We start from the raw sequence: 24,239 nt of genomic DNA, 5'->3' as shown, positions 1-24,239 counted from the left end.
GAGTTGGAACTGACGTGAGGGCACAACAACAACATAAAGAAAAAGACTGATGAAAGAGATCTGACTACAATTTAAAAGTTCTGTTCATTTAAAGATGTCATTAAGAGAGTGAGAATTCAAGCCACCAAGTGGGAGACTATATTTGCAACATATATATCTGACAAAGGACTCATATCTAGCATATGTAAATAAGTCCTACAAATCACTAAGACTGATATCCAATAAAAACATGGAGTTGAACGGATATGAAAAAAAGAGAATGTTCAAATGATAATAAGCACGTGGGAAGGTTCTCAACATCATTAGGTGTCATGAAATTAAAATCACAGTAAGATACTGCTACATGCCCACAAGCACGGCTAACATTAAAGAAGAGGGACACTAACAAGTTTTCATATGTGGAATAACTGGAACTCTTATACTGCTAGTTGGACTGTGAAATTAGTACAACCTAGTTTCTAAAACTGTCTGGCAGTATATACTGAAACTCCACCAATGCATATTTTATGACCTAGCAACTCTACTCCTACGTATATTCCCAACAGAAACAAGTACATATATTAACAAACACAGAAGATCTGCAGAACCACAAAATAATTCATCTACTGCCACAATGATGCCTGCAGTTCCACAATGGAGGTTACTTTCTTTTGACTGAACTTTGACAGAGGCTTTGACGGCTATTAAAATGCATCTATCTAGCATATTTATCCTACCACCCATCTGTTAGTTTATTGTACTGTGATGGATTACATGTTGCAATGATGCTGGAAGCTATGCCACTGGTATTTCAAGTACCAGCAGGGTCACCCATGGTGGACAGGTTTCAGTGGAGCTTCTAGACTAAGACAGACTAGGAAGAAAGGCCTGGCGGTCCACTTCTGAGAGTTAGGCAGTGAAAACCCTACAGATCACAACAGACTATTGTCCAATATAGTGCTGGAAGATAGGTCTGCTAGGTTGGGAGGTACCAGGCAACACTACAACAATGGACTCAAGCATATCAACAATCACGAAGATGGTGCAGGACCAGGTGATGTTTTATTAAACATAAGGTCAACATGAGTCAGAGCTGACACGATGGCAACTAAAAACAACAACAAGCATATTAATCCTTAGTGGTGCTGAGAAGTGCATTTCATGATAGGGGAGAGAGTAAATGGATCAGGGGTGGCAGAGGTCTGTGGGTTTTTGGGGCAGAGGAGACAGTTGGAGAGTATCTAGGAGTGGAAATGCTAGAAAGTATGTGAATAAAAGGAAAGATGGGGATGGGTGTCAAAGACAAACTCTGTCTACTTCATAATTTTGCCTCATGTCCATATTCTAGTAAAACTATAAAACCCAAAAACTAAACCCATTGCTGTCAAGACAATTTCAACTCATACAGACCCTCTGGGCCAGAGTACAACTGCCCCATAGGTTTCCAAGGTTGTAAATCTTTATGGAAGCAGACTGCCATATCTTTCTTCCTGCAGAGCAGCTGGTAGGTTCGAACCACTGACCTATCGGTGAGCAGCCAAGAGCTTAACCACTGTGCCACCAGGGCTCCTCAGGAACACTATGTTGTTGTTGGGTGCCATTGAGTCAGTTATGACTCATAGCAACTCTATTTACAACAGAATGACACAGTGCCTGGTCCTGTGCCATCCTCACAATCATTGTTATGCTTGAGTGCATTGTTGCAGCCACTGTGTCAATCCATCTCATTGAAGGTCTTCCTCTTTTTCGCTGACCCTTTACCAAGCATGGTGTCCATATCTAGGGACTGATCCCTCCTGATAACATGTCCAAAGTATGTGAGACACGGTCTTGCCGTTCTTGCTTCTCAGGAGCATTCTGCTTGTACTTCTTCCAAGATAGACCTGTTTGTTCTTTTGGCAGTCCATGGTATACTCACTATTCTTTGCCAACACCACAATTAAAGGGCATCAATTCTTCTTCGGTTTCCCTCGTTTGTTGTCCAGCTTTCGCATGCATATGAGGTGACTAAAAACAAAATGTCTTGAGTCAGGCACACCTTAGTCTATAAGGTGACATTTTTGCTTTTTAAGACTTGAAAGAGGTCTTTTGTAGCAGATTTGCCCAATGCAATGCATCTTTTGATTTCCTGACTACTGCTTCCATGGGCCTTGATGGTGAAGCCAAGTAAAATGAAATCCTTGACAACTTCAACCTTTTCTCCTTTTCTCCTGATGTTGTTTATTGGTCCAATTGTGAGGATTTTTGTTTTCTTTATGTCGAGGTGTAATCCATACTGAAGGCTGTGGTCTTTGATCTTCATCAATAAGGGCTTCAAGTCCTCTTCACTTTCAGCAAGCAAGCTGTGTCATCTGCATAACGCAGGTTGTTAATGAGTCTTCCTCCAATCATGATGCCACATTCTCCTTCATACAGTCCAGATTCTTGGATTATTCGCTCAGTATACACATTGAATAAGTATGGTAAAAGGATACAATCCTGATGCACATCTTTCCTGACTTTAAACCATGCAGTATCCCCTTGTTCTGTTCAAACGAGTGCCTCTTGATCTCTGTACAGGTTCCTCACGAGTACAATTAAGGGTTCTGGAATTCCCATTCTTCGCAATGTTTTCCATAATTTGTTACGATCCACATAGTCAAATGCCTTCGCACAGTCAATAAAACACAGGTAAACATCTGATATCCTCTGCTTTCAGCCAGGATCCATCTGACATCAGCAATGATATCCCTGATACCATATCCTTGCCTGAAATCGGCTTGAATTTCTGGCAGCTCCCTGTGGAAGTACTGCTGCAGCCGCTTTTGAATGATGTTCACCAAAATTTTACTTGCATGCGATATTAAAGATATTGTTCAATAATTTCCGCATTCGGTTGGATCACCTTTCTTGGGAACAGGCATAAATATGGATCTCTTCCAGTCGGTTGGCCAGGTGGCTGTCTTCCACATTTCTTGGCATAGACGAGTACTTCCAGTGCTGCTTTCGTTTGTTGAAATATCTCAATTGGTATTCAATTCTTGGAGCCTTGTTTTTCACCAATGTCTTCAGTGCAGCTTGGACCTTTTCCTTCAGAACCATTGGATCCTGATCATATGCCACCTCCTGAAATGGTTGAACGTCTACCAATTCTTTTTGATACAGTGACTCTGTGTATTCCTTCCATCTTCTTTTGATGTTTCCTGCATTGTTCAATATTTACCCTGTAAAATCCTTCTATATCGTACCTCGAGGCTTGAATTTTTTCTTCAGTTCTCTCAGCCTGAGAAATGTCGACGGTGTTCTTCCCTTTTGGTTTTCTATCTCCAGGTCTTTGCACATGTCATTATAATACTTTGTCTTCTCAAGCTGCCCTTTGAAATCTTGTGTTCAGCTCTTTTACTTCATCGTTTTTTCCATTTGCTTTAGCTACTTGACATTCAAGAGCAACTTTCAGAGTCTCTTCTGACATGCATTTTGGTCTTTTCTCTATTTTTAATGACCTCTTGCTTCTTCATGTATGATGTCGTTGATGTCATTCCACAATTCGTCTTCGGTCATTAGTGTTCAACGTGTCAAATCTATCTTGACATGGTCTCTAAATTCAGGTGGGATATACTCAAGGTCATACTTTGGCTCTTGTGGGACTTGTTCTAATTTTGTTCAGTTTCAATTTGAACTTGCATGTGAGCAATTGGTGGTCTATTCCACAGTTGGTCTCTGGCCTTGCTCTGACTGATGATATTGAGCTTTTCCATTGTCTCTTTCCACAGATGTAGTCGATTTGATTCCTGTGTATTCTATCTGGCAAGGTCCACATGTATAGTTACCATTTATACTGTTGAAAAAAGGTATTTGCAATGAAGAAGTTGTTGGTCTTGCAAAATTCTATCATGTAATCTTCAGCGTCGTTTCTATCATGAAGGCCATATTTTCCAACTACCAATCCTTCTTCTTTGTTTCCAGCTTTTGCATTCCAGTCACCAGTAATTACCAATGCATCCTGATTGCATGTTCGATCAGTTTCAGACTGCAGAAGTTGGTAAAAATCCTCAATTCTTCATCTTCAACACTATACAGCACTGAAAGTGAAGTTCTACTACCTATAGCAAGATGGAAGAATCTTAAAACATAATGCTGAAAGAAGTCAGTTGTAAAAGAGTACAGACAATAAATATTTTAGGCTTTGTGGGCTTTACAGGCTGTGTCATAATTACTCAGCTCTGCCATTAACCAGTTTCTGTCAAGTTGATGCCAACTCATGACAACCCCATGTGTGTCAGAGCAGAACTGTGTTCCACAGAGTTTTCAATGGCTGACTTTTCAGGAGTAGATCATCAGGGCTTTCTTCCAAGGCACCTCTGGGTAGACTCAAACCTCCAACCTTTTGGTTAGTAGCTGACTGTGTTAACTGTTTGCACCACCCAGGGACTCCAAAGCAGCCACAGACAATATGCATATGAATGAGCATTGCTGCGTTATAATAAAACTTTATCTACAAAAACAGACAGAGGGCTGAATAGATAGGTTTTGATTACATTTGTGTGTAAATTTGTGAAAATTTATTCATCTGCACATTTATCTCTGCATATGTAATACTTCAATGAGTAAATTTAAAAAAATCACAAAGCAGGGAAGTCATTGAGGAAACAATAAAAACAGAAACAAATGATAAAGATTCACTAGTCTGCTTGTGATGCTTCTGAAATTTGTTTCATGCTGCAAAGATACTGAAGTGTTTGAAATACTACCAAACTTAGCCACATAAAAGCCTCTTTTCAAGGACTCAATATACCAACATTATTGTTCATTTCCTTCTTTATGGAAGAAGAGTCCATTAAGAGACCTCAAAGTGGTTAGTTTTCTTAATGAATTCCCTTTATTAAGTTTTATTATTAATGTCCAATTTATTTCTTCTCCAAGCTATATCATTCTGCCATTCTATAACTGAAACTCTAAAAACATCAGTAGATACTTAGGACATAAGAAATCTAAGAAATACTACACACACATCAATTCTACTATTCCCTTAAATGTCAGACTTGCCCAGAAAGAACTGCTTCTTTCAGAAGTAATGCATTTGTCCACGCTGCCCCCACTTCTACCCCTACTTTATAGAGCTTAACAGAATTTAAAAAAAAAAAAAAAAAAAGATTTACACACTCAGTGTATCTGCCAGGAGATTTTATTAGCTTCCAAAGAGATATTATAGATTTTCTCCCATGGGAGATAAAGAGAATAAGAAAATAGTAATAATGATAGAGCTAACATGTACTAAAGGAATATCATGAGCCAGGCACTGTTCTAACCCCTTTCCATGCATTACCTCATTAAACCCACACAAATACTCTATGAAGTAGGTACTCTTATTATTATCCCTACTTTTGAGATGAGGAAATTGAGACAAAGAGAGGCTACATAATCAATTGTCTGACATTCCACAGCTAGTAAGTGTCAGGGCTGGGATTTGAACCTAGGCAATCTGCTTTTGGAGTCCATGGGTGGTACAAATGGTTAAGATGCTTGGCTGGTAACCAAAAGGTTGGTGTTGAAGTCTACCCTGAGGTGCCTCAGAAGAAGGCCTGGTGATCTACTTCTGAAAAATCAGCCATTGAAAACTCCATGGAGCACAGCTCTACTCTGACACACATGGGGTTGTCATGAGCTGGAATCGACTAGAAGGCAATGTTTTTTTGTTTGTTTGTATCTGCTTCAGAAAAGCCCACGCTCTTAGATACAGACTAAGACAAATAGCTTGGGTTTGATTATACAGAAATCTGATTCCTTAAATGTAAGTGTAGCATACCTTAAGTATACCTAGCTTCTTGTTACTCTTTCCCCAACAGAAAATGGCTGCTCCCACTATATCCCCTTCAGATTCATATTACAGCACCTGTAACAATTTATCACATTCATTCTTTATATCTCTGACTTTCCCCCACTAGCCAAGGTACTCTTTGAAAGCAGAGACTGTGCCTTACTCCTTTTTGTATCTTGGGTGTCAAGCATAGAGTCTGCTTGGCACATAATGTGGCTCAGTAAATGTCTGTTGAATGACTTGAATCCATTACTCCATGAGTGATGCTTCCTTTTGCTTTGGTTCACCAAGTTTCCCAACTCATTTGTGTTTTCTGGTGATTTATTATGATGTCACGAGAGTTTGAAGTGACTAGGTTCTTGGTATCATGTCTATGGACCAAGCTTCATAAAGCAAGATAGACACTACTTCCTTTGTGTTTAGCCCAGGACTCCCCCCACACTAAAGGCCTTTATGATACTGGGTGTATGTTTAGTTGACTGTAGCCACAGATCTAAAATTTGTATCTACAATTAGTAGGATAAAGTAGAATATTTTCATACTCATTTCTAAGTATTCATCGAAGAGTCCGTAGGCATTCATTGGCTGAAGGTTGTAGTCCTTTTCCCATTGTGGGAAATTTATTTTCCTTTCTGGGCCATGTTCTTGTCGCACTTTTCTTCTAGTCCACCAATTCTGAATTAACCTGCACAAATAAGATCAATTTCTTTAAAAAAATGTAACTGTCCGTAAGATTTTGAGTGATCAGAAAGGGGAGAGTCAGAATATAGAGCCATAGCCAAAAAAAAAATTTCAGGACAGGCTAACAGGGAGACAAAGCTTCAGGTTTGGAAGACAATAATAATGGATTCTACACTTCAAACATTTGTACTTGCCAGTAACCAGAATGGCTGATAAGCTTATTTTAATCATTCATGGAACTGTCTCATGTTCAGTCTTGCCTCTGAGAGAGGGGTGGAGGATTGAGAACATCTATACATGTACCCCCCTGTACAAAGGCAACACCCAGACATCTGAGGAGAGAAAGATTTGGCCTTTGTGCCTTAATTTAGAACTTGAGTAGTCTTACCAAGTGGATGTGGACCTGTATATTCTGACTTCAGGGGCCTAGAATATCTGCAAACCCACGAAATGTGTCCTCTCTCGGCACACTGCTGCCTGCAGTTCCGTTCTTGCCTGCTTTTGGTTTGAGCTGGGCAAGAACTTTGACTTCTATTAAGGTACATTTTGCACTGATGAGGTTAGCAAGTTATCCTCCGCAGTGCCTGGGGATGCATCTCATGATATGGGAGAGGGCTGAGGGAACACGACAGGGGAAGGTCTCTGTGCTGCATGGGGCATGGGAAACAATTGTGGGGTATTTGAGAGCAGAACTGAAAAAAAAAAAGTGAAATAAAGGGAACATGGGGGTGAGTACCAAAGACAAACTGCCTACTTCACAATTTTGCTCTATGTCTGTAGTACTACAAGATAAAATATAGTTCCTTTGATGTCTATGACTTTCTGATAAATTATGGTTTATACTTTAAGTTAGAATATAATGCTTCTATTTCTTTTATTTTAGGATGGCACAGGACCGGGCAGTGTTTTGTTCTGCTGTATACAAGGCCACTATCAGTTGGAACCGACTTGATGGCACCTAACAACAACATGCTTTATTTAAAAAAGTTGTATAGAAAGTATTCACCACTTGGAATAAAGTTTCTAAAAATAAATTTAAGAATACAAAACTACTGGCATTGGTTCTGACAGGGAGTTAAGAGATGACTTTCTAAAGTGAACCAAAGTTCTAGTTCATTCTAACTAAGGGGTCCTCTCTGAAACCTGGAGTTCGCTGTCTCTATAGAGACCGTGAGATAACATGCAAACTGGCAGATGTGAAATTAAAGCAGAAAAAAAAGAAGTGTTGCTGATTTATGTCTCCTTAAAGCTTGGCTGACCAGAACTGTGCAAACACAGCAGAATTCAAGGTTATCCTTCCTTCCAAAGGCCATGCAAGTGTTTGCCCATTGTTATTAACATAAACTATTCTCACCTGGGGATAATTCTTATTAGTTAAGATACGCTGACTCCTACTTCTTTTTTGAATCCCTGAACTTTCCTCATTTCCATAAGTTCATTTTCCGTACAGTCTGAATTTAAGGTAGTTTAAAAAATTTTCCATCCTTGATTTATCCTTCTAGAACCACTCCCATGATGAAATGGACAGGGGTGAGGGGCTTGGGGATTTAGTTAATGTGTCCTAAATAGCTAGAGACTTGGCAATCCTAGAGTTGAAAGGGACAGAGGTATCATTTAAAGTATTTTGTAAGCAAGTATCCAATATTTAGGGGTTCACAGAGACTTCTTAAAGGATATTCGCTCTCGCTCTTATGACTTGTGTTGAATCTTTCAAAAGAGCCAAGGTTTATTATTTTCAGACTGCCTTTGAATATCTAAGCATAAACACTTAGCTCCAGGTACATGCACTGGCTGAAGTGCTGTGTCTGCATTGCTTATCTTACTTGCCACACCTAGAAAAGCCAATAACGAGCAATGCTGCCTCTCGACTATAGATATCTAAGGTACTTACGGGTAGCCAAGTTCCATGAAATTATTCCAGGTCTGCTTTAGCACCATTATAATACCCATTTGCATACAGAGATCAATAAGGCATCCACTAGGGTGGCACTGCGAGGTAAGCAAACACAGAAATTCAAGAATCAATGGAGAGGAAGAAAGGGTATCTGGTTTCTAGTCTGCACAAAGTTGCCCTAAGGCGGTTTAGTGCAAGTCTGTAGGAAACAAGGAATGATGGGAGAATACAGACCTCTTCTAGCCTCCACCTGTTTATCAGCCTCAGGTAGGCACCTGGGTGTCCTGTAAATCTTCAACACACACAGAAAAACAAACCATTAGCATTCTGTAGTCTAGACTTTCGGTGAATATTATATTCAGTTTAGCACACTCTCCAACAGCGGTACAGTAAGTTTTCAGGTCTGAGGGAATGAGGAAATCCTCGGAGCTGTATGACTATAGCTTCCTGGAACTTTCTGGGGGACATTTTCTCTTCTGGCCTTTCTGGCTGGCTGCAGACTGCCAGTTCTCGTCGCTTGCTGTGACTTTTAACATTTTCTGAGGAATATCAAGTGCTCTGGCCTGTGTAAGCAGCAGGTTTACTCCTGGACATAAACACGTTCTGATCTGAGTAATAGTAATGCTGTTTTATTATTATTATTAAATTATTTGACTACAATTAACTGCTAGAGTAGTTACTAACTGAGGAGAGGCAGCTGTGCCTATCTTGCCAAAACCCTGTACGTGGCCCATCCCTGTTATCCATCTCCTCGTAAATGCTTCCAGAGGTAATGGGACTCAGGGACATTTCCTCTAAACATGGAGTTCTTCCCAAATCCTCATTACCGCTGAATGCCGAAGCTGTCTAGTCTCCTCTCACATACTATTTCAGCCTCGCTTCCTGTCTGGATGTTCTTCTCTCTTCTCTGAAGTTGGGGAACTGGGACACGCTGCAGGCCACCCTCCTCCTCCTACCACCTGCTCATGCAGGCGTGAGATCCAGGTGTCTGACTCAGGTGCAGACAGAGTCCAAACATTTAAAATCTATCATTCACATGTGCAAACTATTTTCCTCTACTTATCTTAGCCATAAAAGTTGTAGAGGCACTTTTGAGTGCAGAAGACTATTTCCCTGGGATGGGAGGAGAGGTAGTTTTGAGATTTGGGAAAGGAAGGGAGGTGGCTGCTTGTCTCTTTTCACCCTAGAGGGGCCTCTCTGTCACCCCTGATCAGTGGCCTCTGAATGCTCTGTCCCAGCCTGGGAGATGTGGAGGGATCGGGGTCTTACCTTCCAAGGAAGAATGCGATGTAAAATGTGGAGCTGTTCAGATTGACAAACTGAAAAAGAAACATTTTCAGGGTGAAGCTGTTCTCCCACTCGGGCTCTGTGCGAGGCTGTTCTGTGGATGAAAGGGGATCAGAGTTTGGAGGCTGAATCTGATCCTCTCTTAAGCCCCTTCTGCCACCAGAGTGGGAGCAAAGGTGTCCTAAGAAGGCCTACAGATGCTGGGTGATGGAAGGGAGGCCATGGGATCCTCAAGCTTGCAGACCAGCCCCAACAAGGGTTTGGTGGGAAGTGGCTACTGAGAGGATTGGATATCCAGATTGTTCTACCATTATAGGATGCCTGGACAGCCTGAAGCAGAGACAGCCAGGCTGAAGGGGCCTCATTCCCGGCTCTGGCTCCCTGCAGTAGCCTTTCCTTTTGCTCCTAGTCTCTGCGGTGGGGTAGGGCCTGTGTGGAGTCAGACCTACTCCCAGCTCCTACAATTCCTCAGTATTGACTTCTATTTCTGGTGTAATGCCAGGTGCTATTGGGTATGAGGGAGTGAAACTCTGCTTCAGAATGCAGGGAGTATTTGACTCCTTTGCCTTTCACCCTCATCCACATTTTCCATTTTCATGGACAAATACCCAGGAGATGAGCTCATCCCTCAAGCTTTTACTCTATATGAACTATCTGTGTCTCACAACTCCTGACCTTAGTCAGAGGACAATTCTTACCTCCTTATGTTTCGACTTCCAGAAAGTAAATGCTCTTTAGATATTGTGATATGAATCAAACTATGGCCCTCAAGATAGAATCACCAACTTGAAATCTCATGTCAAATGCACTTATCCTTCCCTAGGAGCTGCATCCTCACCTCAGGCAATGCCAAAGAAAATGTATTTAATTCAATAGCATTTTATATGTTTTCACATTTCCTGAGCTTCTAACTGCTCAGTTAAAATTTCACCCCATCAATTCCTTTTCCAAGCATTATAACTCAAAATGCTCCCTGGGAGCATATCTGAGAAGGGAAGGGGGAAAGAAAGTCTGATTTAGAATGGGTTAAATGTTAATTTCAGAACAAGCCTGTACTGCTGTTGAGGGCAGAAAAGACAAAGGACTCCTCAAGGGTTTTAGCTTTGTTTCGCTTCTGCTACTGAACTCCTAGGAAGATCTCCTGGGTTGCCAAGCAGCTCTCAGGAGAAATGCCTGGGTTACCAGTGTCCAAATCACAGACGGACCAGGGCAGTGTCTCCACCAGCATTCTTGACAGCTGGATGGACCAAGTCCTCACCAGACACCGCCTGCCAAAGAACAGTTTCCTCTTTCATGGACATAAGCCTCTTTTTGTCTATTTGGGTGTGGAGTGATGGTGGTGGAAAATTTCAATGACATTAAAGGAGCTAAGTGCTTAGAAGGGTTCAATAAATGGCATCTATTGTTAGCCCTGGTGGCGCAGTGGTTAAGAGCTTGCCTGCTAACCAAAAGGTCGGCAGTAGGAATTCGCCAGCTGCTCCTTGGAAATCCTATGCACTGGTTCTACTCTGTCCTACAGGGTCAGAATCCACTCGATGGCAAGGGGTTTTATTATTAGATTATTATAAATAAAAATACTTTTTGATGTTTTCCTTCCAGTCAAGGTACATTTGGGAATGAGCTAAACAGGTTATGTGTGGGAGCCAATGTTTTCTCACACTGCAAAGGGCAGATGACTAAAATAAAAAACTAATTGCTGTTGAGTCGATTCCAACTCATGGTGACCCGATGTGTGTCAGAGTAGAACTGTGCTCCATGTTGTTGTTGTTAGGTGCCGTCAAGTTGGTTCCGACTCATAGCGACCCTATGCACCACAGAACAAAACACTGCTCGGTCCTGCACCATGCTCACAATCGTTATGCTTGAGCCCACTGTTGCAGCCACTGGGTCACTCCATCTCGTTGAGGGTCTTCCTCTTTTTCGCTTACCCTCTACTTTACCAAGCATGATGTCCTTCTCCACGGACTGATTACTCCTGACAACATGTCCAAAGTATGTAAGACGTAGTCTTGCCATCCTTCCTTCTAAGGAGCATTCTGGTTGTACTTCTTCCAAGACAGATTTGTTCGTTCTTTTGGCAGTCCATTGTATACTCAATATTCTTTGCCAACACCACAATTCAAAGGCATCAATTCTTCTTTGGTCTTCCCTATTCACTGTCTAGCTTTTGCATGCATATGATGTGATTGAAAATACCATGGCTTGGGTCAGGCATACCTTAGTCTTCAAGGTGACAATTTTTGCTTTTCAACACTTTAAAGAGGTCTTTTGCTGCAGATTTGCCCAATGCAATGCATCTTTTGATTTCCTGACTGCTGCTTCCATGGGTGTTGATTGTGGATCCAAGTAAAATGGAATCCTTGGCAACTTCAGTCTTCTCTCCATTTATCATGATGTTGCTTATTGGTCCAGTTGTGAGGATTTTTGTTGTATGTTGAGGTGTGTTATGGATTGAATTGTGTCCCCCCAAAATATCTGTCAACTTGGCTAGGTCATGATTCCCAGTATTGTATGATTGTGTAATCTGATGCAATTTCCTTATGTTCTGTAAACTCTATCACTATGATGAGGTTATACTGATGACGTCTACAAGATTGGATAGTGTCTTAAGTCAATCTCTTTTGAGATGCAAAAGAGAAAAGCGAGCAGAAGCACATGGGAACCTCATACCACCAAGAAAGCAGTGCCAGGAGCAGAGCATGTCCTTCGGACCTGAGGTTCCTGCGCTGAGATGCTCCCAGACCAAGGGAAGACTCATGCATCACAAGGACCTTCCTCCAGAGCCGACACAGAGAGAAGGCCTTCCCCTGGAGCTGATGCCTTAAATTTGGACTTTTAGTCTACTTTACAGTGAGGAAATAAATTTCTCTTTGTTAAAAGCCACCCACTTGTGGTACTTCTGTTATAGGAGCACCAGATGACTGAAACAAGCTGTAATCCATACTAAAAGCTGTGGTCTTTGATCTTCCCCAGTAGGTGCTTCAAGTCCTCTTCACTTTCAGCAAGGAAGGTTGTGTCACCTGCACATCACAGGCTGTTAATGAGTCTTGCTCCAATTCTGATGCCCCTTTCTTCTTCATATAGTCCAGCTTCTCAGATTGTGCTCCATAGGGTTTCCAATGATAGCCTCCGAGGAGCCTCTGGGTGGACACGAACCTCCAACCTTTCAGTTAGCAGCTGAGAACATTAACTGTTTGCACTACCCAGGGACTCCAAATGACTAGCACCTTATTAATAAAATTGGAACAGTTTCTATGTCTTGAGAATGTGGTAAATGTACAGCTTCTAGTTGGCTATCAGATTGTTCTTAATGGGGTGCTTAATGGGGTCAGGGCAATGCTCTTAGGAGTGACTTGTCCAGGTGAATGTTATCTCTACAAATGTTATTGATGGTTTGCCTGCCTACATTCCTGAGAAAAGGTTCCCAGTCTTCAAAACAACTAATTTTAATGTGGTTTTATAGATCATGAAAACTTGATACAGTTTTAATTAAATAAAAATTGTTAGGCAACGGCAAATGAACAATTTTCTAAATGATACTAGGCACTTTACATACATGTAGTTCTGTGATTTTTTTGTGCATTAAGAGAAAACTTATTTTAAATTACATTAGTTCATGATAGAGATGATGTCTGTGGCAGTTTTTAAAGCTTTAGATAGAAAAAAAACCTTCCAATAACTAGACATTTAAAACATGTTCTACTGAAGGCAAAGACCAAACTGGGATATGCATTTCAAAACAAAGGGGATATTTCTTTTTCAGCAGTGTTTCAGAAATGAATTCTTTGCAGCATCTTTGCAAAGGTATTTTCCAGACCACAATACTGTACTATGAAATACAAAGGGTTCCACTTACCTAAATTTGTCAGAAGAAGTGCAACTTTTTCATAGAGCTGTAAAATAAATTTCATACATTTAACAACAGAATGGTAGGTGCTCTAAAAAGTATAATTATAAAGGAAATAGGTAACCAAGTCATGATCAAACAATGAAAACCTTTTGAGCAACTGTGTCCTTTCAAGGCAAGAAAGAAATGTACAAGTTCCCATTTGAGTGATTTTTAAATCACTTCTTATTTTGGGGTGAATAATTCTGTGGCACAAGGCTGCCACCTAATTACCAGCTTACAGAGGTGCAGAGGGCACAGTTCAAGGCAGTCCCAGTTCTAGGAGATTCTCCGAAGAGTATAACAAACTGAGAAAAAGGGCAAGTGCTCTAAAAGATGATAAATAAAAATGGGTAGAAAAACTACTCAAATAGATTTAAACAATATAAAAATAAAGATCATATTTACATCAAAGTTGCTGTGAATTAGAATCAACTTGACAGCAATTTTTTTTTTTTTTTTGGTGGGGGTGGGGACAGCAGAAATACACCGGTTAAAAATTTCCAAGCTGGAATTAAAGCTTTATTGACTAGCAAGCTGTAGGACTTGGGCAAGTTACCTCACTTCACATTCAGATCATCATTTTCCTTATATGTAGGTGGGGATGGGTATTGGACTCAACGGCCTTCAGGTGCTTCTCAGTTTTTGAATGCTCTTATGTGGGATTTCTGCCGGCTACCAAAGCAGACAAAATACTGGGATTTCATGTCTCAAGACTTTCATGAATGACTATGGTCTGCCATATTAAGATATAACTAATATGGCCCTAAGATCAAATTTTGTGTACAGAAACCTCAGACTCTCCAAGTCCAGTGTCAAAAGAGATTGGTATAATTTTCATTAAGAAACCTTGTGGTATAGATTAGCCATACTTTTCAGTTTGATCATAAAAATAAAATACTGGTAAACAATGGATGCTCTAATAAAACATCTTTTAATATTATAAGGCACTGTATCATTAAGATTATTTAATTATACAATTACCAAGGAAAAATTGGAATTGACTGGTAATACAACCTTTATCAAACATACAAGTGTATACTTGTCAAAATGTCTCACTTTGCACATTTGCCTCAAAGGCCTTGGGAGCTGATGAAATGCCATCATTATTTTGGTTTTAACCAAAGAACAGCACAGGAGCCAACATACGATTAGTACTAGCCTTTTGAAAAATATGGTAAAGTGTATTTGATTACAGTAGGGGTCCATGACATCTGTAAACACCTTACAATGTATGTTGAAGATACAAGGCGATGGACAATGAGTTTTTTTTTGCAGGAAAGGGCTCATAAACAGCAGATGATGGTTGGTAGGAGTCCCTGGGTGGCCCAAAGGGTTAAGTGCTTGGCTGCTAATCGAGAGGCTGGAGGTTTGAGTCCACCCAGAGGCTCCTCAGAAGAAAGTGTGTGATCTACTTCAGAAAAATCAGCCACTGAAAACCCTAAGGAGCACAGCTCTACTATGACACACATGGGTAAACATGAGTCAGAATCCACTCGACGGCAACTGTTTTTTTTTGAATGGTTGGTAAGAGATCACCAGATGAATGGTTTCTGGAAAAGATGTGATTTCTCCCTAGGCAGTTGAGATGGAAACCATGGATGGTTTATTCTGATAAGAGCAGTGAAAAATTTCCAAACTCGATGCCACAAATTGTGAGTGTTAATACCTGTAAGTGATAAAAAGCATTCTGATCTTACCAATATGTCCAAAAGGAGTTATGAGCATTTCTAATTGATTTTGTCAGCCTGTTCTAATGCAAACCATAATTTCTGGTTTACTTCTTTTTGGAATAAGACATTGTGATTTTTACTGCTTGCAGTAAAAGGAAATATGTGATCATATTTTCTTAGGCTGAATAAAAAGGATAGGAATAATATTTTATAAATTTTTATAACTGGGATATAGACTTCACTAGTCTATTTAGCTTACAACAGAGCTACCATATTGAGATGTTCTTTGGTCACCAGTGAAGCGGAATGGAATTGAAACACTATGACAAGGAGCAAAAAAATCTATCCTACTCATTCCCATTTACTCCATCTTTGAAATATTTATTTTTTAAGATATAGAATAAAATGCAAACCAGTAGGTGCTCCTTACCCAGTTATTAATAGGCATAATATTCTGTTAGGATCCAGAATACTTTTTTTTTTTGTTTAAGGATCCAGAATACTTTTGCAAAACAACACTGAATTTATTTTTTAAAGTGTCCATAACATACAATTAAATACATACGATCAAATCCAGAAAGTATGCAGCCCTTAGAGAGCCACTTCCTCTGTTGGGATTGGACGTACTCAGCAAAAAGTCTGAAACAGGTTATGTGACTTGTAATCATTTTATTATTTAAAAATTAGAGGTTTTAATATACATAAATTAAAAACCAATCTAGGTCTCAAAGTTTTAATGTTCAATTAAGGAAAAAGTATAATGATTAATTAATACTTGTATTTCATTAGCTCAGTGATTACTAGTTTACGTAGGAATCACATATAAAGTTCTTTATTATTGGGTAGGTTGAATTCTCTTAAGAAGCATCCAGGGTTTATTGGTTATGGAATTCAAGATTGTTTAAAGAGCTAGAAATGACAATCTGAACAAATAAAACTGTCAAGATAATAGTATTAAATTATTTGGCCATTAGAAAGCCCTTTTCTAATGGTGTGAGCATTTAGCTTTATGGTCTCTATAGAAGATGCAGTATAGGTAAGGGTGGAGTAAATATAATTTATTCGATATCTACAATAAACAAAATAAATAAGTAAAAACAGATGGTGATAAATGCTACAGAGAAAGATAAAGCACGTGAGAAGGGAAATTGTCAAACGATAGGAGTGGGTTGTAATTTTAAATAGAATGACCAGGGAAGGCCTTATTAGAAAGGCAACATTGGAACAAAGACCTGAAGGAGGTGAAGGAGTAAGCTATGCAGACCCTGGGGAGAGACCCTCCAGGTAGAGAGAAGAGCAACACAAAAGTCTTGGGGTGAGACCATGCCTGGCATATCCAAGGAACAAAGGGAAAGCCAGCATGGCTGAACAGGGGAATCACGGTGAGGCAGGGGAGAGAAAAAGTCAGAGACATCATAGAGTCCAGATGAGGGAGCATCTTGAAGGCCATTGTGAAGACGTGAACTTTTACTCTGAGTAATAGAGACGCCATTGGACACTGTGAACAGCAGAGTGACAGGAGCTGACTTACTTGTAAGAAGTCCACTCTGGCTGCTGTGTTGAGTCTAGATTGCAGGGGAGCAAACGTGGAAACAGAGACCAGTTAGGAAGCTACTGCAATAATCCAGGTGGGAGGTGATGGGGGACTTGGATCAGGGTGGTAGTGGGAGATGTGTAAAATGTGATCAAATTCTGGATACATTTCCATGGTGAGAAAAATAGAGGAGTTAAGGATAATGCTAAGGTTTTTAGCCTGAGCAACTACAATGAGGACAATAGAGAGAGCTGATTTTAGAAAGGAAATCAGGAGTTTGGGTTTGACTGTATTAGGTGAAGACAGTTGAGTAGGAAGTCTGATACATGAACTTGGGGTTCAAGGAAGAGACCTGGGCTGAAAAATACATTTGAAAAAAGCTGGAAATAATTATTCAGCACAAGCAACATGAACCACCCTGATATTTTCCTTGCAGGGTTATCTCAAGAAATTCTTTGTATACTGACTACCACCCCATCACATAGAATCAAAAGGTGATGGGAACCAACATTGTTGAGCTATGTGACAGGTCTTGAGCTGGGACTGTTGTATACATTCTTCCTTTAAATCTCCAAAAACCCCAAGGGCTATATACCAAAACCAGTTGCTATTGAGTTGATTCTGACTCAGGGTGACTCCATGTGTGTCAAAAGTATAACTGTGCTCCAACAGGTTTTCAATTGCTGATTTTTTGGAAGTAGATTGCCAGGACTTTCTTCTGAGTTGCCTCTGGGTGGACTCGAACCACCGACCTTTCAGTTAACAGCCAAGTGTGTTAACCATTTCCACCATCCAGGGACTCCAAGAGGTATATAGCATTATCTTATATAAATGAGGGATTATTATAAATAGGCAGAGATGTTAATTGAGTGCTTTGCCCAATCTCATACAGTAGAAAATCCTGGAACCTAGATTTGAAACCAGACTTCTAAACTCCCAAGCCTGAGTACATCTTCATGCCAGGTACTTTGCCAGGCATTTGTACAACATTAGAGACCACCTCTCCGAGGCCACTGAGTAACTGAAGAAAACTACCACTGCAACCCACATATTTTTATCCATTTGCTAGTTCCCTTGCAGCTCACTTACCACATTCAGCAACATAATGATACAAAAGTTGATGCACACTGCAGTCCCTGTGGTTGCAACCTGAGAGTTATTCCTGATTAACGCCCACTTAAAGGCGGCAAAAGTGCTGACAGTCACCACCCGGTAGATGACGATCCCAAACACGGCAGCGATCACCACGCAGATCTGGCAGGAAGACAGAGGAGACCCAGTGAGCAAGATGGAATGATTCAGGGAGAGGGCTCACGCCACCTGGAAGATCCTCTGATTAGAAAAGGAAATAAAGCTATGGTGGTACTGACCTAAGAAACCACAAGTTGCATACTTTTCACTGTGGTTAATAATCGCTCTTGCCTGTTTGTAGTTTCTTTGTTATTCCAATAGGAAAACTGTACTGCTTAAAAGTTGATAATCTGTGTAAATTATGGTTAACACTTTACCAAGCAGAATATTGGAATGAAGACATATTTATTATGGAAATCTTATCTTTTAATTCCTCTGTTTAAAAGTATTAACTGGCTTCCTGTTACCCTTACGATAAAAGCAAAGCCCTTAATGTGTCCTCCAAGGCTCTCTCCAGTCCCACTGGGCATCATTCTCCACTCCCTCTGGGGACTCCAGGCACACTGGCCTTCTGTAATTGCTTCAAATGGGCTAAGCACTCTTAATCTTCAAGGCTGTTTCTTTGCCTAAAATACAACACACACACACACACACACACACACACATATACACACATGCCAGTTAATACCTATCCATCCTTCTTCACTTCTGGTCTCAAGAACCACTTCATAATTAAGGCTTTTCATGACCTTAGGCTATTTCTTTGTTATGTGGTATCTATGCTTTTCTTTCAATACACTATTTATAATAGTTTGTCTATTTGATTATTGTCAATCTGTCCCAGTAGATAGTAAGCTCCATGAGGGTAGGGATGGTATCTCTTTTGCCCGCTATGGTTTTTGCAACACCTTAGCATAATTTGGGCACACAATAGGTGCTCAATTACTTGTTGAATGAACCAACTATGTGACAGGTACATAAGATCTTATTAGTCAGATACATACACGGACTGAGGCATCTTTCTTTGAAGATTCCATGGTATTTGAGAACAATGTGGCACGTCTTCTAACCCTATGAAATGAGAACCTGTGACTCCATAAAGTTTTGTGATTTCCATTAGGTGATTCACCTAATAAGTGTTAGAGGAGAGAATTTAACTCATTCAGTTATCAAAACCTGATCTTAAAGTCAGGACTCAGGGTGGTCTCTGCTGCTTTAGAGAAACTTTTCTTCACAAAAGCATTCCTCTCTCGCAAACTCTACTTTCTGCCTACTACTCAGGGTGAAAGAGCCCTGGTGGCTCAGTGCTTAAGCGCTTGACTGATAACTGAAAGGTTGGCAGTTCAAACCCACCAGTGACAATGTGGCAGAAAGATGTGGCTGGTAGTCTGCTTCGGTAAAGACTATTGTTTTGGAAACCCTATGAGGCAGTTTTACTCTGTTCTGTAGGGTTACTAGGAGTCAGAATTGACTTGATGGCAATGGGTTTGATTTTTTATTTTTACTAAGGGTGACATTATGCCCTAAAGCTTGATCTGAGCTGAGGGACTCTGGGAAAGTTACCTTTCAGTTTCCCAGTTTCTTCACTGGCAAAACTGGGTAGATTGTTTGAACTTGCTATGGTCTTGTCCTTCCAACTCTAATGGTCTAGGACATACAGTATTTATACATTTGTTATTTGAACAGTGGAAGGAAATATCCTAACCATCCCTTATTGTTCTAAAATGACATTTCTGACAAATTCGCATATATTTTGTTTTGTATAAAAGTTGATTGCAAATTGACTTCTTTTTGGGAAAAGGTAATAACCCAGTACTAAGTTAGTGTTTTTCAAACTAATGAGACCAAGATATCAATTTTAGCGAGTTACAATCAGCATTTAAAAAATCAACAATAATAAAACCGAAAAGACCAGAATGTAGTCATATTGTAAATGTATTGTTTCAGTTATGATATTCAGTTTTATACGTGTATTTGCATAGGATATACTGGGTTACGATGGAAAGTGTATTTCTTACTATATCGACATGGTAAGAAAAATGTTTGAAAAACACTGTTGTAGGCCTTGTCATATTTTTAGTTCCTTTCAGTATGGTACCAGAGGCAAGTGGAAAGAACACTGGATTAGAGTCATCAGTCTGAGCTCAAATTCCACCTTGGCTACTTACTGGCTGACCCTGGGCAAACCCTTTCACCTTCTGGAGTCCCAGCTGCAATATGGGGATAACAATACCACCTCTGACCACCTCATGGAGTTGGTGTAAGGCTTAAATAACAGAATGTGCAAAAATGTTTTGGAGAACTATGCAAATACCTAACAGCACTGTTGTTACCATGCTACAATTTAGTACTTTACGACCCAAATATTAAAAAAAAAAATTCAAACCATAAAAAATATTCCAGATGCAGAAACGATGAGTCTGCTGCATTTATCTGCAAATGCCTGATAAGGTTCTGGCTTTCCCGAGATGGGATTCATCCGCTCTTTCTTGGAATACTTGGCTTCAAACTGGGGCCGTATTTCTTCCTAGAGAACAGACACATTTTTATGTATTGAATAGGTGGTCACACAATCAGAACAATATCTCCTATTACTCCACCATGAAACAACTGCCATACCAACCAGTCAACCAATGAGGTGGACTTGGAGATCCAAGTTTAAAAGTTTGGAAACTGGCCACTTAAAGAACATCTAAAGGATGAAAATCTAGACACTACCATCAAAAGCCAATGTAGTTTAACAGTTTTTTTGTTATTTCATTAAACTATGCTTAAAGAAAGAAAATGCAAATATTAGCTTAAAAAGGAACCTCTATATTGCCCCCAGAAGCCCTGGTGGTGCAGTGGGTAAAGCACTCGGCTGCTAACTGAAAGGTTGGCAGGTTGAACACACTAGCCACTCTGCGGGAGAAACATGTGGCTTGGCCGTCTGCTTCTGTAAAGACTTACAGCCTTGGAATCCCTGAGGGCCAGTTCTACTATGCCCTATAGAGTCACTATGAGCTGGAATCAACTTGATGGCAGTGGGTTTTTTGGTTTATATTGCCCCCAGGAGTCCCTGGATGGCACAAACAGTTAAGCACTCAGCTACTAAGAAACTGGTGGTTCAAACCCACCCAGAAGCACCTTGGAAGAAAGTCCTGGTGACCTGCTTCCAAAAAGTCACCGCCTTGAAAATCCTATGGCGCAGCAGTTCTACTCTGCAACATGTAGGGTTGCCATGAGTTGGAATCACTAGACAATCCCTTGTGTGAATTATAATGACAATGTAACTCTTAGTTTTCTTCTATGATGTTTTCATATTTTTAGATTTCAATTTTTTAGATTTAGGCAGCTAAAAATTGATTTTTTAATAAGCTCTTATGAGAGGAACTCACCTTTAGCCAATATATTTTAAAAGTACTCCTTTTTTTTTTTGCAGGAAGATCTTCTATGCACATTTATTTTTAAATGTTCTCCCGTTTTAAATTTCCCTTCTCAACGAATTTTAACATAAAAAAAAATATCAATCCAGCAGGATAGGTATATAATTTTGCTGCTGTGTGCCGTTGAGTCCAGGGCTTCTAACAAGTTCATTCAGTTTCGAACCCTTGCTGAGAATTTGCATTTCCATCCCAGATATACTAAATCAGAACCTATATTTTAACGAGATCCCCAGGTGATTCTTATTTCTGATCAATTTTTTAATTTTTTCCTATATAAGAATTTATACATACATTGTTATGTGACTCTAATTGCTCTCCCCATACTGTGACAGTATACTCCTCCTTTCCACCCCTGATTCCCCATGTCCATTCAACCAGCTCCTAACCCTCTCTGCCTTCCCATCTCACCTCTGGACAGAAGCTGCCCATTTAGTCTCTTGTTATCTACTTGAGCTAAGAGGCACATCTTCGCGAGTATCATTTTCTGTCCCACAGTCCAGTACAATCCCTGTCTGAAGAGTTGGCCTCAGAAACTGTTTTAGTTCTGGGCTAATAGAAATCCAGGGGCCATGCTTTCTGAGGTTCCTCCAGTCTCAGTCAGAGGATTACATCTGGTCTTCTTACTAGAATTTGAGTTCTGCCAACCCCACCTTTCTCCTACTCCATCCGGGACTCTCTGTTGTGTTCCCTGTTAGGGCAGTCAGTGGTGGTAGCAGGGCACCATTTAGCTCTTCTGGTCTCAAGCTGATAAAGTCTCTGGTTTATGTGGCCCTTTCTGTCTGTTGGGCTAATACTTTCCTTGTGCCATTTTCCTTTACTCCAGGTGGTTGGGACCAATTGATGCATCTTAGATGGCCACTTGCTAGCTTTTAAGACCCCAGATGCCACTCACCAAAGCAGGATGCAGAACATTTGCTTAATAAGCTTTGTTACGCCAATTTACTTAGATGTCCCCTGAAAGTATGCTCCCCAAATCCCTGCCCCTGCTACTCTGTTCCTCAAAGTGTTTGACTGTATCAGGAAACTTCTTAGCTTTGGTTTAGTCCAATTGTGCTGACTTCCCCTGGAGTGTGTGCTGTTCTTCCCTTCACCTAAGATAATTCTTATCTACTATCTAGTTAGTAAACAACCCTCACCCTCCCTCCCCACCCTCATAACCATCAAAAGAACGTTTTCTTCTGTGTTTAAACCTTTTCTCGAGTTCTTATAGTACTGGTCTTATACAGTATTCATCTTTCTGTGACTAACTAAATCCACTCGGCACAATGACCTCCAGCTTCCTCCATGTTATAAGATGTTTCACGGCTTCATCGTTGTTCTTTATCGTTGTGTAGTATTCCATTGTGTGGATATACCATAATTGGTTTATCCATTCATCCATTGATGGGCACCTAGGTTGTTTCCATCTTTTTGCTATTGTGAACAGTGCTGCAATGAACATGGGTGTGCATATATCTATTCGTGGGACGGCTCTTATTTCTCTAGGGTATATTCCAAGGAGCGGGATAGCTGGATCGTACGGTACTTCTATTTCTAGCTTTCTAAGGAAGTGACAAATTGATTTCCAAAGTGGCTGTACCATTTTACATTCTTACCGACAGTGTATAAGTGTTCTAGTCCCTCCACAACCTCTCCAGCATTTATTATTTTGTGTTTTTTTGGATCAGTGCTAGCCTTGTTGGGGTAAGATGATATCTCATTGTAGTTTTGATCTGCATTTCTTTAATGGCTAATAATAGCGAGCATTTCTTCATGTGTCTGTTAGCTGCCTGAATATCCTTTTTGATGAAGTGCCTGTTCATATCCTTTGCCCATTTTGTAATTGGTTATTTGTCTTTTTGTTGTTGAGGTTTTGCAGTATCTTGACGATTTTAGAGATTAGACGCTGATTTGTCGTAGCCAAATTCTTTTTCCCAGTATGTAGGTTGTCTTTTTACTCTTTTGGTGAAGTCTTTTGATGAGCATAAGTATTTGATTTTTAGGAGCTCCCATTTATCTAGTCTCTCTTCTGGTGCTTGTGCATTGTTACTTATGGTTCATACTGTGTTTATGCCACGTATTAGGGCTCCTAGTGGTGTCCCTATTTTTTCCTCCATGATCTTTACAGTTTTTGATTTTTATATTTAAGTCTTTGGTCCATTTTGAGTTAGTTTTTGTGCATGGTGTGAGGTATGGGTCTTGTTTCAGTTTTCTGCAGATGGATATCCAGTTATGCCAGGACCATTTGTTAAAGAGACTGTCTTTTCCCCAATTAATGGACTTTGGGCCTTTGTCAAATATCAGCTGCTCATAGGCGGATGAATTTATGTCTGGATTCTCAATTCTGTTCCACTGGTCTATGTATCTGTTGTTGTACGAGTACCAGGCTGTTTCGACTACCACGGCGGTATAATAGGTTCTAAAATCAGGTAGTGTGAGGCCTCCCACTTTGTTCTTCTTCTTGAGTAATGCTTTACTTATCCGGGGCCTCTTCCCTTTCCATATGACGTTGGTGATTTGTTTCTCTGTCTCATTAAAAAATGCTGGTGGACTCTGGATCGAGATTGCATTGTATCTGTAGATCGCTTTGGGTAGCAATGACATTTTCACAATGTTGAGTCTACCTATCCATGAGCAAGGTATGTTTGTCCACTTATGCAGGTCTCTTTTGCTTTCTTGCAGTACTGTCTTGTAGTTTTCATTGTATAGATCTTTTACGTCTCTGGTTAGATTTATTACTAAGTATTTTATCTTCTTGGGGGTTATTGTAAATGGTATTGATTTGGTGATTTCCTCTTCGGGGCTCTCTTTGTTGGTGTAAAGGAATCCAACTGATTTTTGTATGTTTATCTTGTATCCTAAAACTTTGCTGAAATCTTCTATTAGTTCCAGGAGTTTTCTTGTGGATTCTTTGGGGTTTTCTGTGTATAAGATCATATCATCTGCAAATAGAGATACTTTGACTTCTTCCCT

General features: G+C 40.1%; 1 protein-coding gene across 3 annotated transcripts in view; it reads right to left on the bottom strand.

Moving 5' to 3' along the window:
* The window catches only part of ANO4 (anoctamin 4), a 401,164-nt gene that overhangs the window by 53,238 nt on the left and 323,687 nt on the right, over positions 1 to 24,239 (bottom strand). For all 3 annotated transcript variants that reach the window (XM_012554834.1, XM_004373749.1, XM_023728951.1), the window contains 7 exons: positions 20,249 to 20,389; positions 17,821 to 17,985; positions 13,495 to 13,531; positions 9,621 to 9,732; positions 8,586 to 8,643; positions 8,349 to 8,446; positions 6,319 to 6,461 (listed from right to left, as the gene is read on the bottom strand). In XM_012554834.1, the coding sequence (XP_012410288.1) occupies positions 6,319 to 6,461; positions 8,349 to 8,446; positions 8,586 to 8,643; positions 9,621 to 9,732; positions 13,495 to 13,531; positions 17,821 to 17,985; positions 20,249 to 20,389 (754 nt within the window). The remainder of the gene's footprint in view (positions 1 to 6,318; positions 6,462 to 8,348; positions 8,447 to 8,585; positions 8,644 to 9,620; positions 9,733 to 13,494; positions 13,532 to 17,820; positions 17,986 to 20,248; positions 20,390 to 24,239) is intronic.

Source organism: Trichechus manatus, unplaced genomic scaffold (genome assembly GCF_000243295.1).
Source record: "Trichechus manatus latirostris isolate Lorelei unplaced genomic scaffold, TriManLat1.0 scaffold00027, whole genome shotgun sequence".
NCBI classification, from domain to species: domain Eukaryota; kingdom Metazoa; phylum Chordata; class Mammalia; order Sirenia; family Trichechidae; genus Trichechus; species Trichechus manatus.
Note: the sequence above shows the minus strand (reverse complement) of the source record. Positions and strands in the feature narration are given on the sequence as shown.